General features: G+C 36.7%; 1 protein-coding gene across 1 annotated transcript; it reads right to left on the bottom strand.

Moving 5' to 3' along the window:
- Positions 1-698: 698 nt before the first annotated feature.
- Positions 699-2,659, bottom strand: LOC134826801 (ciliary microtubule associated protein 1A-like). The gene is made up of 4 exons (XM_063839299.1): positions 2,477-2,659; positions 2,131-2,334; positions 943-1,074; positions 699-748 (listed from the first exon to the last, which is right to left on the bottom strand). The coding sequence occupies exons 1-4, from the start codon at positions 2,601-2,603 to the stop codon at positions 699-701; spliced, it is 513 nt and encodes a 170-aa protein (XP_063695369.1). The 5' UTR covers positions 2,604-2,659.
- Positions 2,660-15,276: the final 12,617 nt, after the last annotated feature.

Below are 15,276 nucleotides of genomic sequence, written 5' to 3'. Positions count from 1 at the left end.
TATTTTTTTTACAAAAACCTCCTGGGGGCCCGACAACTTTACTGTAGTGCGACAGAGGGTGTTTTTTTTGTCGGGACTTCGAAACAAAGAGTATACGTGTCGCACTAGATTTACGGAGCGGCACTACCAATACGAAAACCCTTAAATTCCACGGCTCACGTCTTCATTACAAAATGACATGGAGATGATTTGGAGATCTGCCAGGGATTTTAATAAAGTTATTAAACTAGCCCCATCTCAAGAACATAACCATTTAAAATGACACACTTGTGAAAAGTGACCTTTACACAAACACTTGCACATGCATATTATAATCTTACATCCAACTCTATAACAAATTTGAGATCTGCTTGCTCATATCATTGCTTTATCACTTAACGATCCCTTGCATATAGGCCACAATAAGTACTTTAAAAGCCTATAACATCACGACAGTCTTCAATAATAGTTTCCTGTTTGCTATCTAATGTACACTGTACAGACTGTTCACGACAGATTGCTGTTAAAATATGAACTGTGGTTAAGCTCTGTTTAAAATGTGGAGTTATCATCTTATCATCAAATTGTGCACATGCAAACAATTCATTATAGTTGGGCAGCATTAAAACCAGTCTTAATAATCACGAGAAAATGAGTGATTGTGCAAGTTATTATACCGCAAACCAATACGTTCGTAAAGCGAACAATAGTGGCTTCACTTAACACATCACAGGCACTAATAACTTACAAACTGCTCTGGAGGAACGCTCTGGAAACATATAATTGAATAATACAACAGATTTATTGTTTATTTCAGGAGCTTTAAAATATTTATCGTTTTCAACCTACAAACAGTATGTTAATTGCAACCAAAAAAATAGACAATTAACCTTTAATTAATCTTACAATATAGTTCTACCCACTCAGACCAGAACATTCAACTGGAATACCAAAATAACTTACCTCCACTACCAACATACGATGGTATAGTGTAAGCACTGGGAGAGGGCGTGCTATCGTGGGTGAAGGTTTTAGTCCTCATTCCGAAGGAGTATCCAGAAGCACTGTTACGTCTCCGTTCCGGTCTATAATGCCCTGAAACATGGTGACTGATGAGAACCACTGTTATTTAATGGACTTTTACACATAACGACAGCAAGATTTTGTTATTTTCAGACCCCGCCCTCATAAATGGAAATTTTACAAAAAACTATGGTGACGTGTGGTCATCATATTAGCGGCCGATTTCGAAGCCCCTATTCTTTTATTCTAGAACTTCTATTCTAGAACTTCTATTCTAGAACTTCTATTCTAGAACTTCTATTCTAGAACTTCTATTCTAGAACTTCTATTCTAGAATTTATATTCTGGACAAGTAGCTTCACATGTGACCTGTCGAATATTGGACAAATGTGATAAACTTTTCCATCACTGGCAATATTTGGAGCTTTTGTCAGGTCACATTGGAATTTATAATATTTACTTATTTAATTATGATTTTGCATGAAAATTGAAAAACATAATGAATAATGATGAACATTGGCCATTGCATATTTATTTTTTTCGAGTGCAGCTTATACTCAAGCTTATATGCAAAAGATCATGAAAGTGATCAGTGATCACAATGAATAACAACAGCTTTTCGGCTTTCATAGGCCATGACCGTATTCCTTAAGCACATTGACATAATATAGTACGTTTATTTACGCCAGATGTTCTAAACGGAGCATGCTATCTCGTGTGCCCTGAAGATGCAATTCCAGCAAGCAAGTAATCCATAATATAGAGACACATTATCAAAATCCTCTTGCCAGCTGCAGAAAACAATCATATTAGTTAGCTGGTATGCACAGAAATATTCCCAGTATTTCTAGAAAACATGAACACTTATACATGTAATACGGACCACAATGATCAGTTTTCTAAATCTTATAAATGTTATCAGATTTTCAGGCAGTTTATCAAACTAATTGATCTAAATCATTTGAGAAAGCAAAAAAGGTTCAATTCGAAATAAGCTAGAAAAGCAATGATATACAATATATATGTAAATGAGAACGTTGCTGTATGTAATGAAACACTGTATAATCACAGCACAGCAATAAACAGCCTAGTCCCTATACTAGAGCATGTATAATTTTCTACGGAAACCTGGTGCAGGAGTAGCTAGAGGTTTGGCCATTTTGGGTCTGCCATGTAAACTGTACGCAGGAGCACCGTCCCCACCCTGACGCGTCATGCGAGCAGGAAACATATAGGCGGGCCCCGGACTGTCACTGCTGGTTACGGTCTTTAATCGCCGCCCAAACGAGAAGGCTGGTGATTTGGACTTTCTGATATCATGTCCAGGGTGACCTGAAGTTAGGATCATTGGATTATTGCTCAATTTAATTTATGCAAAATTAATAATAATTTGTTAGGAGTGAACAACAGTTTATATTTTCTGTGATATATTCATGAACAGCTACAGTGATAATAAATTACTCGTCTCACAAACCTAAACAAGAAGGTAGTCCGTATTTGGCAGGGCCAGGTCCTTTCATCGTTGCAGCAATCGGCAACTTAGTTGTCGTCGTAACAACGGCGTAAGACGGCATATCTTTAAAATCTTTGGCGTAACACATTCACATTAAAACACATTCACACTAAAATCTGCATTAAAAAGGATGTAAGATGTAATGAGGTCGGAGTAAGAATATCTTATTTTGGATTTCGACAGCTCTTGGGCAATGAAACGACCTTCTTTGTAATGAGAAGATTTTAATCAACAGAAATTGATTTAACATAAAAATTAAAATTATATGTATGCTATAGTATGCTGCCTTAGAATGCTGCCTGAATATGACATTTAAATATAAGCTGGATTAGATTAACATAATATGTTATTTTACATTTAACACATGTTATTTAAAACTGAGTGGAGTTGGGTTAAAAACATATAAGAGATACGATGATTTAACTTGTAGAAGCTTTCAATAAACATGTGTTAATCGTCGTCAAAAGATTCTGAAACTAAATATCGTATCTGTTTCAAGAACCCCCTCCAGTAAAACAGTACAGGATTATTTGTATTGCATATCAAAACTTGAAGCATCAAATTATATGAAAATTTTAGTTTCCCGAACAAAGCTCCTTTCGTTTCGAATGAGCGGGTCCACAGACTTATAGAGTCCTATTTGTCTTAAAATGACGCCACAAAACACTGCTCATCCTATTTAGTGTTAGATTTATAATTTTAGAACAAAGCACCGTACGATGCTAGTCTATATATATTACAGTCAAACCTCTATACTATATACCGAGCCTCTCTATATTGGGTACCTTGATTATATACTGAGCCTCTCCTTTTCCCCCAAAAATTAAGTTAATTAGCTCGATTTGTGCAAGATGGTCATCCTGGTCGCTTTAGCACAGTACCTCAAACTGGCGGCCCCTAGAAAATTACCAAGTCAATGCCAGACAGTGCAGGTGCAACTAAGTACGACTCAGGTAACTACAGGTCTACAAAAATTGTAAATATAAATTATGGAAAATTAATAACTTATTGGATGATAAATCATAGCGGCACACTAGTAGGCTATGGAGCTGGTAATATCTGATTAATATTTTGAAGTTATTGGATGTTCTTGGCAGACACCCTTAGAAGTTCACTGATTGAGTAAATGATTTAGCTCTGCTATTTTCACTTAACAACACATGGCAGATGTTGCTCATTTTTACTGTACCTGGATGAGCTGATATTTGACATATTTGACAACCAAATTTCGTGAATTCTTCAAAAGTTGTGAATTCGGCAATAGCTCTGGCTGTGAACTAGTAAGCCCTTTGTTCCAACCTCTGAGAGCTTTGGAATTACAAGAAAGTGACTTTCCTAAAATAGCTGTTGTTATTGGACCAGTGCTGGACACTTACTAATTCCCAGTCCTTTGTCCCTGTCCCTTCGCTCCCTCTTATATAATGGTTATTTAGAATTCGCAGTTTACAATCAATTGGCTAAACAAGTCTATTATGGTTAAACAAACCGATCGAGCCGGAAGTACTGACGATCAGAATATTGTCGGTAACGTGTCACTTTTTACGTCAATTGCTCTAGCTTTAAACCGGTAGCCTGGCACAATAAATGTGATTGGGTCAAGGAACTATGATACTGTAGCTGTTCAATGTTGCGTTAACGGACACCAGATGGCAATCGGCAAAACAAAAACTATTACGAAAAAAGACTCTAGGTATCAATTCAAAGGTTGGCAGTTATTTCAAGACTGACCATCTGTGAAGTGTGCATCATGTTTTTCTCCTTTATTTTAAATTTCTTTTGAAGTCAAAGTAGACTCTCAACCCACCGCCTCGGCGGGTAGTTGATACACTTTTCACTAGCAAGAGCCACTTTGGTCTACTTGCTGTGGGGTGTTTCAGCTACATGGGTTGGGGGTCCCCCCTTAAAAAAAAGAAAGAAAAGTCAAAGTAGACTACCTCATTAGCACTATCCAGGTGCTAGTATAGGCAAAAATTGCAGCTGTAAGTGTAAATTATAGATATAGAATTTAATAAACTCGTTTTCAGATCTTAGATCAATTTGTACAGCTGTAGTTCTAAGATTATCGCATTTTTAGTTTTCATATGCACGCCACACAGCCTAGTATGGTCGATGTTTAGCAGCCATCAATCATGGGACTTACAAGTGCCACAACTTGGATGATCATCAGCTTAATTTTGCCGCACTCACGGTTGGTTAATGAGATTATTATCAAATATTTAATAGCTAACAATTTAATCAATGTCCACTTTAAATATTATACATTGAAATTCAAGTCTGATCTGTTTGTTTCAATCAACTTTGGAGAATTGATCATTTTGAGGTTTTCTAGTGTCAGTTTGTGAGATCTAATCAGAGCCTCAATTTTAATGGTAAAATTACAAGAATAATCACATCATTGAAGAGAAGCGCATCAATTATTATTTTGTTTCAGAGCCTCATTCGACGCAGAAATACCTGCTAAAATCCTGGAAGCCTATCTCTGCACTGGTGATCCTTATTGGCCCCTTGGCTTATCAACACATGACGATAATACTCTATTGAAGGGATCTGTTATTATGGCACACTACATTATCTGTGCTCAAACTAGGGACTTTCCAGGGGATTACAGAGATAAAATGATTGAAGCAGCTATTGGTGCAGCTGCAAAAATAGTTTCGAGTGTTCAGAAATTGAACAAGGCAGATACAGGAACCTGCTTGGAAGAAAATATGTCCTCTATGTTGTTTGAAAATTTATGTGGCTCAAATAACATATGGAATTTTCGGGAAGGTCTTTTGTACATTCGATACACTCTCAAAGGTCAAACCTCCAGTATGTTGTTGAAGGGTATATTGAATGCTGTAAACATTTTACTCGAGGGAAAAAATGTGGAATTGTTTTTATCAAGCATAGCAACATATTGTCCGGAATCCCCCAACTATTGCACGACAGGACTTAGGCAGAAACGAGGTGTGCGTGTGCCAAAGTCCTCAAAAGAAATAGATTTTACATTAGTTGAAGACCTGAAAAGAAGAAAACGTGCAGTTGATCCCCAAGAGATGATGCTTATGTTCAATAAAATGATATGCAACCCGGAAATAATTGGATCCCTAGCTGGTTACTATGACAAGACTCTTGATCAAAAGATGGACTACAGTAGGGTTTGGCTCTTCAAAAATATTTCTGAATTTTGGTGTTGTTTTGCTCAACATTTGGAAGAACTTTATAAACTGATTCCAGTGAAAAAATAATCTTTGTAGCATAATTTGATATTATAAATAGCTTGTCAAATCGGAGTTAATTTTGAGGAATTGCAAATATTTTTCGTCATGGAAAAAAATCATCAAGCATTGGCTTGTGTTGACTGTTGAGGTATGATGATCATGAGGAATGGTTTTTCTGATCAAGGTCGAGAAAAGGTAAGTGTTGGGTCACACTTACAGTAGGTCATTATTATTATTAAATCTAAAATAATTTATTATTAAAGGACCAGTTAACTGAAAAAAAAGTTTTGATTGATTGAAATAAATTTTCGTGCACATACAGAATGAATGGTTAATAATTTAATATATATGTAGACCAAGGTCTGTGCACGGGATGCTTCCTGGAAGAATCCAGTTCTTTTAGCGGGGCACCCTACCTAAAGCCAAATTGAGATATAATAATCATATTCCTAGAGAAATAATCAGAAATCGAATACCAATCAAATAATATGATATATAGGAGTAGTAACCATATTTACTATGCAAAATGCCCCAACCACATAGTGTAAATTTATATAGAATTCAAATTCCATATCATCATTAAACCTCAATAGTCAATATAATAGCCCAAGCAAAATTAAATAACTTCTTAAATACCTTACTGTCATACTACAAATTAATTAAACATTTGAAATCTGTTAACCAGAGAATAAATTTCTAAACCTAATGCAAGTGAAATAATTTAGATGCAATAATGAATGCCTAATGTGAGTATCATCTGTCAATGTCCTTGTAAAAAAGTCTGTAAAAGAGATATGAGTAACTAATATAGAAGAAAAAACAGGAAGTTGTCGTCTGTTGAAAAATAAATAAAATATCTAGAATATAAATTAGAATATAAAATAACATTCAGTCAATGTGTCGCGGTCGTCAATAAAATGTACAATTATCAAATGAAAAAACTGGGTGATACAGTCACCAAAAATAAATACTAAGTATAATAAGTAAATAAATTAAATGTGGTCTATAAAACTACCACTAGGTATAATAGGTCAATAAATTAAAAGTGGTTTATAAAACTACCACTGTGCGAACCCTTTCTCCAGTTAAAACATGTCAGTCATGTGCAAAATCAATCAAAATGGTAAGGTGGTAAAAAAGGGAAAATTCTTTCGATACATCAATTATATATGCCTCAGATTTAAAAGAATTAGAAGATACTTAGTTATCGTCGACTATGATTGCAGTGTAAAATTTGTCATATGAATTATCCTCATATTTTGACAGAATGTGACAAATAGCAAACTAAGCAACGAGTCGACATTCCTAAATCTCTAACTGCTCTCTAACGCGTGTAATTAGCGTTTGTATTATTTTGGCGATGACGTCATAAAGTCCCTTGCGCGCACAGAGTAGCTCGTGAGACTGTATTTTACAGGTAGAAAATGGACATAATACAATGTTTCTCCCCCAAATAACTCGAAAAGTAAGTATTTTAGGGTACATGTTGCTTCATAAGTTGTATATAAACATGGCCATTCTGCACAATTTGCACTCATTCAAAAATCTGTAGGGGCTTCATAGCCCAATTTACGAGATGCCCATATTTTAGCATGATTTCTGGAACCGAAAATCAGTTTCTCGCCAATAACTGAAAAAGTAAGCACTTTAAGGCATATGTTTGTTCGTAAGTCATATATTAATATGCTAATTGCGGTTCTTTTGCACCCTGTCTAAAGACTCTATCACGATCCTATCGAAAATGGGCTCAGCACCACGCCCAAAATGGTTTTTGGCAAATTTCTCGAAAAGTAAGGATTTTAGGCCATGTGTTGCTCAGTAACTCCTATATAAACATGCATATGCCGCTTGGTTTAAGCTTATTTAGAAGTCTCTACGACCTTCAGAAGCAAGGGGTCGGTTAAGTTATTGGGTCAATATGGGCGTGGCCCTCCTGGGTTTTCTCCACGGTCAAAAAATGTCTCCAAACGAAAATCGTTTATTCATACCTTCAGGAAGGTCTGTGCAAAGTTTCGTGAGTATTTGAACATTTGCAGGTTCATTTCCATAAATGTCCATAAATGACTGGACTACACAACTTTAGAGTTAACTTTAGAGAAACTCATCAGTCATTTATCTCAAATTAAGCTGTTAGTGTCCATGATCAACCTGTGGCGACAATGTTTTACGTGAAATGTAAAAATCAGGATTAATATAAAAAGTGTATTTTTAGATTAAAGTGCTAGCTCATAGTTTTAGAATTGTATAGATTAACATTGGTCGTTTAGCCATCTAACAATCGATCGTGCCGTAATATATGGCCAGAGAATAATAGGGTCTTGGAAATTCTATAGTTGTTCAGTGGGTCGATTGACTGAACACGTTTGCACTTGGTATTTAAACTTACCAGTAGTTTATTTATGTTATGTACCGATGATAATGCAATTAGGATAACAACTAGGTAAGCCGTAAGTCTAATTCAAAACACACCGCACACCGTACACACCAATCAGTATTACTATTTGGTAATTCTGTTCCCACTGCACTGTTCTGATAGAAGCTACTTCTACTAATGGTCCCAGAGGAACGGCCGTAAAGTAGCCAGACTTCTTGTCTCCTGTACTGGCTGACACATGTGGAATCAAGTTAGAAATTCCGCTATGATATAAATATAATTGCTCTCGGAATTGAACAAACTCCTACTTATCTAGATTCTTTCTAAATTCGTTAGAGTTTCATGGACTGGGGAAAAATAATCGGTACAGTCTCCCTGCTTGTGTAATTAAGCAATGAAAACAATCCAAAATTATCACATTATATGACATAAGTTGTAATAGCAGAAACTTTCTAACCGTACATTCACCCGCCACTGTTCAAGAAATTATGTCACTGTTTAAAATCATGACGTGAGCACTGTACATACAATCAGCTATTCCTTTAGTTAGGATGATAGCCAAAACTATAAGGATTTTGGAGAACTAGGGTAATAGTCATAATTCTAAAATTTGAGTGAGTTACACGTGTTTTATTGACGATGATAAACATTTGCAATGTATTACGCTATGCAAGCGCGCACTGAGGGACTTTATGACGTCACGACGCCACAGCTTATTATTGCAATAACACGCGTTACACGTACGCTAGAGAATTGGTTCTTTCGGCGATACGATTCTTTACCAGTTTGTCACAGCTGATTTAAATCGTAGCCAAATTGGAGACTACAAATTTTTCAGTTAACTGGTCCTTTAACATTTAACCCGTTATAACCGTCCCATTACATTTAAGTGATATATGAGCAGTAATGTACTTTTCATAAATTATTATGTTTATTTAATTCTGTTGATTGTCTTGATTTGAAAGTTTTCATTGTTGGAGTTCCCACATTTATCGATCACAGGACAATGCTTGTCCATAATTTCCAATAGAATACTATTGTACATCTTAACTGACTCATCAAGACTCTCAGAGCACCAAGCATCTCTTGTATTTATAAGTTTAATGTCTCTATCTGATAAGTCATTTTTAAGAGTTTTTAATAAATTACAATGGTGTCTCCCGACACAACCCTTTATATCCCTCTTAACGGTTGATACTCGTAAAATATCTGTTCCATATATTCCAGGACTGTCGACGAGTCCAACTCGGCGCGCGTCCTGGTAGGTTGTAAACCTACAATATCCCTCATACTCTCAACTGCACAAATAAATAACATAACGCTGGGGAGTTGCTGTTACCAGGTAAATTTAATTTAATTCGTATGCAATAGTTGTAAAACTTGCTTTATTTAGCACTTAGCTGACGTGTGTCTACCAAAATTGAACGGGGAATCGTTTAAAATCACTTTCAAGGCATACTAACAAAAAAAAAATTTAAATTATGCTTTTTATAGAGAAATAAGACAGTAGCGTTTTTATTTCATGCGTTGTAGCGCGATGCAGTATATGCATCAAATAATTCTTCTCGCAACCACAATAATTCTTTTCACAACCACATCTACCTTCGGTGGATCGGCGAAATGCACCACTGGGCCTCACCGAGCTGCAAAGGATTGACATCGTGAATCAATTTCAAGCGTTTTTATTTTGATCATGTTTTTATTTTGAACATGTTTTTATTTTGTTGTTGATTCGTATAAGCAATAAGTGCATATTATATTGATTCTGCAAAAGCTTGATCTCGATTCACGAAGTTTGAAAGAAAATTTGTTTCACTAAAAAAAAATGTTTCGCCAAATTGCTCTATCCAGAGCCTTTGCGCTTGCAGCTTGCAGTAGCGCGCGCCCGCAGTAGCGCGCGCCCGCCTCTCTTGACTTGGGAAACAAGCGCGCCCGCAGTGGCTCGAAAGCACATGGTTAGGTGAAGTCAAAAACATAAAATAGAGGTTCAGCGGGATGACAGGCTAAACGCCACTTTACCTGGGACATTCACCTAACCATCTGCTTTCGCGCCACTGCGTGCTGCGGGTGTGAGGTGGGCGCGAGCTACTGCAATAAGCGCAAGGGCTCTGGATAGAGCAACCTGGGACCCCAGGCTATTATATTTATACGCCGAATAGAGATTCGGCGGAATCATAAGTTGATCGCGCAGCCTTGACCATTGTTAATGGTTTAGCCCGGCGTGCGCTATTTCTTAGCACTTGCCATTTCGAGAAGAAAGCGGCGCGCGCTACTTCGAAGAAATTTAGACGAGTTACATCCGTCAAAGCGCCGCCCAGTAGCGCGCCGCCCAGTAAGATCAAATTTCTTTTTTCAATGTATTAATAATTAAATATCGATATATGTATTTATATACGCTAATCTCAATGCGTATAATAATATAATGTGATTACATGTACACTATTAATTGCACGAGGCGCAGTTGATTGACGATGTCTATCCGTCTAGATCGTTGCTTTGCGAAGCAGAGCAACGATCGACGACGATGCGAAGCAAGAATGCTAGTTTGCGCGGCGCGTCGAAGCGGCGAAGTCCTCCAAGAGGCGCAGCCGAGTGCAATAACTGGTGTAATTTAATTGCATTATACATGCAGTTAGATTTGCGTATAACTCTACGTTTCTGATGCAAATGTTATAATCAGTGCAATTTGAATTAGTTTATAATCGCACCAACTATTTTTTTATAAAACCAGTGCGATTATAAACTATAATTTATAGCGTCGCCTCGTGCGATTATTGTATAAATATACCCATGAAACCTTACTGGCTGGAGCCTAACTTTGAAAGTAAACGAGATAGCGTCTTCCGGTTTTTTGCAAAATGTTCGTTTCGCAAAAATAACGTTTCCCCCCAGGGGGAAATTGAAAACAACGTAGATTTTGAATTATCGCGAAAAGTCATATTTTAGGCCTTATAAAACTGCGTAGCTTTAACTTTGCAGATTGTTGTTCTCTGATTGGCTGAATCGTATCACGTGGTACGCGGTACAATTGCATTCTTGGAATATTTGGAGCGTGCAAATGCAATGAACTAGCGAGCGCGCGAGGAGTTCAACATGCTGTGAAAAGGCGATCACCCTGTAGTAATATCGCTAGCCAGTAAGGATTGCTGGGTACACTCTGATGCGCCTCGTGCAATTAATAGTGTAAGTAATTACATTATCAATTATACGCAGTTAGATATTAGCGTATATAATTGCATGGCATTATTTTTGCGGTTAAGTTGACATTTTGTTTTAAAGCCGTTTCTAATAGTAATAACAAATAATTACTAATTCAGAGTTGCCTGGGACCCTTAACGGGTGATACTCGTAAAGTAGTTGTTCCATATATTATACAGGACCGCGTCGACGAGTCCAACTCGGCGTGCGTCCTGGTAGGTTGTAAACCTACAATGGGACCCCAGTGCCCAGTATAATGTTCATAAAATAAAGATTTAACGGAATGACAAATGACAGGCTGAGCGCCGCACAGTAAATTCAGAGTTGTACTCTTTACAGTAAAGAGTTGTACTCTTATTTTACGTAATATTTTACGAGTATCAGTATCACCAGTTAATAATTATTTTGCCAGATGGAAGACGTCGATGATTTTTTATCAGCATTTGACATGTTAAGCACTAAGCTTGTTTTTGAGTTTGTAGCCCCGTTCAACATATTTCTTTGCATTGCATCTTAGTTTTAACTGTTTGTTCTATGTTCTAGCTTCTAGAAACAGCTTGCTCCACGCTGTGGCGGCCATCTCGTGGTATTACTAGTACTACTGGTAAATGCCACGAGATAGCAGATAGATCCTTACCTTAAATGAGGATCACGACGTGAGACAAGAAACAGCCAAAAGACAAACGAAGTATTCCTCGTGATAACAGCAGCTGATTTGGTCACCTGCTTTTTGATTTTGATGATCAATGAATCATGATATGTGTTCTTCTCTTGGTACACACCGTGTTTTAATAACTCGGCTGCGCCTCATCGTGATCCGTACTATTAATATTGAAAATGGTACTTGGTGTGTTGAGAACTGTCAAGATATATCATATATCTTTCCCATCCATCATGCATCAGGTCAAAGTCAGGAATCTGAACTATAAACTGGGGTTCTTATATTAGTGAATAGTGACTAAGAATGAACATTTTTGATTTTCTTTCACGCAGTATGAACAGACCACAAAGGGTGCGTCCACACAGATATTTTGACTGGAACACCGTTCAATAATACATAGTTCTTTGAGCATAGTTACGATAACAGCATGCACGGGTTAAACGTCACGTTTATCAGTATACTTATAAAAAAAGAGAGCTAACCAAATACGAAGACAAGATCCGGCTTTATGTTGAGAGATAAAGACTACTATGAGTATGGGCTATAATGAAAGCCGATTACTTAGTTTTGCTATGATATACTTTATTTTGATAATGTAAGTGGTTTCTTTTCATATGATCTTTAAACGTTTGATTGTTTGATTGTTAATACAAGTTTTAGTTTATTGCAATTTAACCGTGGTATCATTTGTTCATCTCTCACTGATTTCTCAGGACCCTCTTGATCACCTTGATACATACAGCAAGAGGACTTTAGAATATTCATTTTTGTATGAACAAAATATAAAGTACTGGATATGACTAAAACAATCCGAAATCAAATCAAATAAATAATTAATTTTACATTTGAAACTGTTAATTTCACGTCTAAATCTAAAATAATAACGGTAACAATTGCTCGTCTGCATTCTTGATTCTGCACGGAACAATATCCGAAGTATTCGAATAAAATAGTTTCTTGATTTATCGCGGGATATCGGTTATTTTTTCGACCAAATATTCAATTTTTTCCAAAACCATCCTGATTTCGAAAAAAAAAAGTATATCAAGTCCAATAACTATAAGTATAACACGTTTAACCTCTAGTTCTGTTAGAGCCACTCGACCAAAAGCATGTCTTAAAGAACAGTTTAGCACTGTTAAAGGATCTGGAGAGCGTGTCTGATATCCCCTCAGCAACACTGTCATAAACTCGGTGATTTTAGCTCCGAGACTGCCATTAGGACGCTTTCTGTGAGACTCCTGCTGTCTGAAGTTTTTCGGTTGTCTCAGAGACATCGGAGAGTGTGGTGGGTGCACCAAACCTCGAGTTGTCACGTTCCGCCTGAAAAAACGAGGGGGGGCCCCACAAGCACGGGTGAGATGTCAAAAATACCGATTTTTAAAGGGATTTTTGGAAACGTGTGAAAAATTTAAACCAGGGTTTTTGTTCAAACTCTAGCCTTTTAGACTCTAGATGAAGTAGATGGCGAGGAGGATGGTTACCGGGGTTGGTTCCCATTTTTAGTTAAAAGTGAAAAAAGGTTTTAAAAATTCCAGTTTTGGGGTAATGGTGATTTTTTCAAAGTAAATTAGTAATACGGGGCCGTTGGGGGGGACACATTTAAAATTGGGGATAAATTTTTTTTTTTTTTCAAACATCCCCCGGGGGACTTTTTCTTTTTCCATGTCGCCAAAGGGTTTTTGTGTCGGGGGGTTACCGAAATTAAAAGGGGAAAAAAAGATTTAGCAAATTAAAAGGGGGGAAATTTTTGGGGGGTTAGGGGTTTTTTTAAAGGGTTAGGTCCTTTGGGGCGGGGTTTACGGTTTTTGGTTTTTAAAAAAGGGGGGGGAAACCCGTTGAGAAAAATAAATTCGTATTGACAAAAAATTTTAATTTAAAAAGTTTTTCTGGACTTCAAATTTTTCTTTTTCCAAAGTTGTCTTTTGTAAGCCCCTTACCAAATTTTTTTATAGATCTTTTAAATTTTTTAATGAAAAATTTTGGAAAAGTATGGGCTTTTTTTAAAAAAATCCCTTTTAGTTTTCCCAAAAAAATTTTTTTTTTTGGCCTTTTTAGGGGGAAGCCCCAAAATTTTTTTTGAGCCCGGGAAAAAAATTTGGGAAGAAAATTTGTTCCCTTTTTTTGGGGGGGGGGCCCCGGGGAAAAATTTGGGGCCCCAAAATTTCTTCGAAAAAATGAAAAACGTTTTTCCACTAAAATTTTCCAGGGGTTTTATTTTGCCTTATTTTTCATTTTTATTTCCTTATTATTCCGTTTTTTTTGTTTTTAAATTTTTTTACTTTTTTAGGTGGGGTGGGTTTTGGTTGTTTTTCCCACATTTTTTTTTGGGGGATTTTTGCCCAAGAAAAAAAATTTACAAAAAAAAAAAAACATGGGGTTGGGGCCCAAAAGTAAAAAAAAAGGGGGTAAAGAATTTTTACAATAGTGTTTTTTTTGTTTTCCCCAAATCAGTTAGTTTAGTTTTTATTTTTCCCCCATTCCAATCTTTTTCTTTTCCCCCTTTAAAACAAAAAAATTTTTTCTTTTATGGGGGGGACCCCTCCCCCATTTGGGTTTTCAAAAAAGGTTTGGGAAAGAAAAAATTAGAAGGTTTTTTACCAGGGATTCATTGGGGGGAAAGGGGTTTTACTATTTAATGTGTTTTTCGGGGCCCCCCAAAACCCCCCAAAAAGGGGGGCCACTAAAAAATTTCTTTTTTGGGGACAGCCAAAAAAACTGCATTCCTACAGAAAGTTCCAGTTTTAATAGGGAAAAACCCATTCTACAGCCTGGGGGGGACATTTTAAAAATAAAAGGGGGGACTGGCTAAAAAAAAAATTCTGCGCAAATAATTTTTACGAAGTTTTTGGGTTTTCGCGAAAAAAACTTTTAGTGTGTTCCCGTTTTTTCCAATGGGGGGGGAGGGTTTTTTTTTCGGGGGAAACAATTTTTGAAAATTGTTTCCCCCGTTTTGGGGACATTTTATCCGTGAAATTACCGCTCGTTGGACCCCAACGAATTTTTTTTTTTAATTTAAAAAAGGGGGGGGGGAGGGGGGGGAAACATAAAGGAAAAGGGCTTTGGGAGAAGTGGGGGGTTAAAAAAACTGGGGCTTGGGGGATCGACTTTTACGGGGGGATGTTAAATTCCATTTTTGCAAGGGGCCTTTTTTAAAAACTCAAAGCTAATCCCGTTTACCTCTAGCCATTTGTTTTTTTTTAGTAAGCTGTTGCTTTTTTCCCCCGTTTTTTTTTTTTAAAATTTAAAAAATATAAAGCCCCTTTTTTTACTCGGTTCAAAAGCCAAAAATGGGGGGTTGAAAAAATAAAAAAAATTTTTTCAC

This window comes from Bolinopsis microptera, chromosome 2, assembly GCF_026151205.1.
Source record: "Bolinopsis microptera isolate Bmic1 chromosome 2, MBARI_Bmic_1.0, whole genome shotgun sequence".
NCBI classification, from domain to species: Eukaryota; Metazoa; Ctenophora; class Tentaculata; order Lobata; family Bolinopsidae; genus Bolinopsis; species Bolinopsis microptera.
Note: the sequence above shows the minus strand (reverse complement) of the source record. Positions and strands in the feature narration are given on the sequence as shown.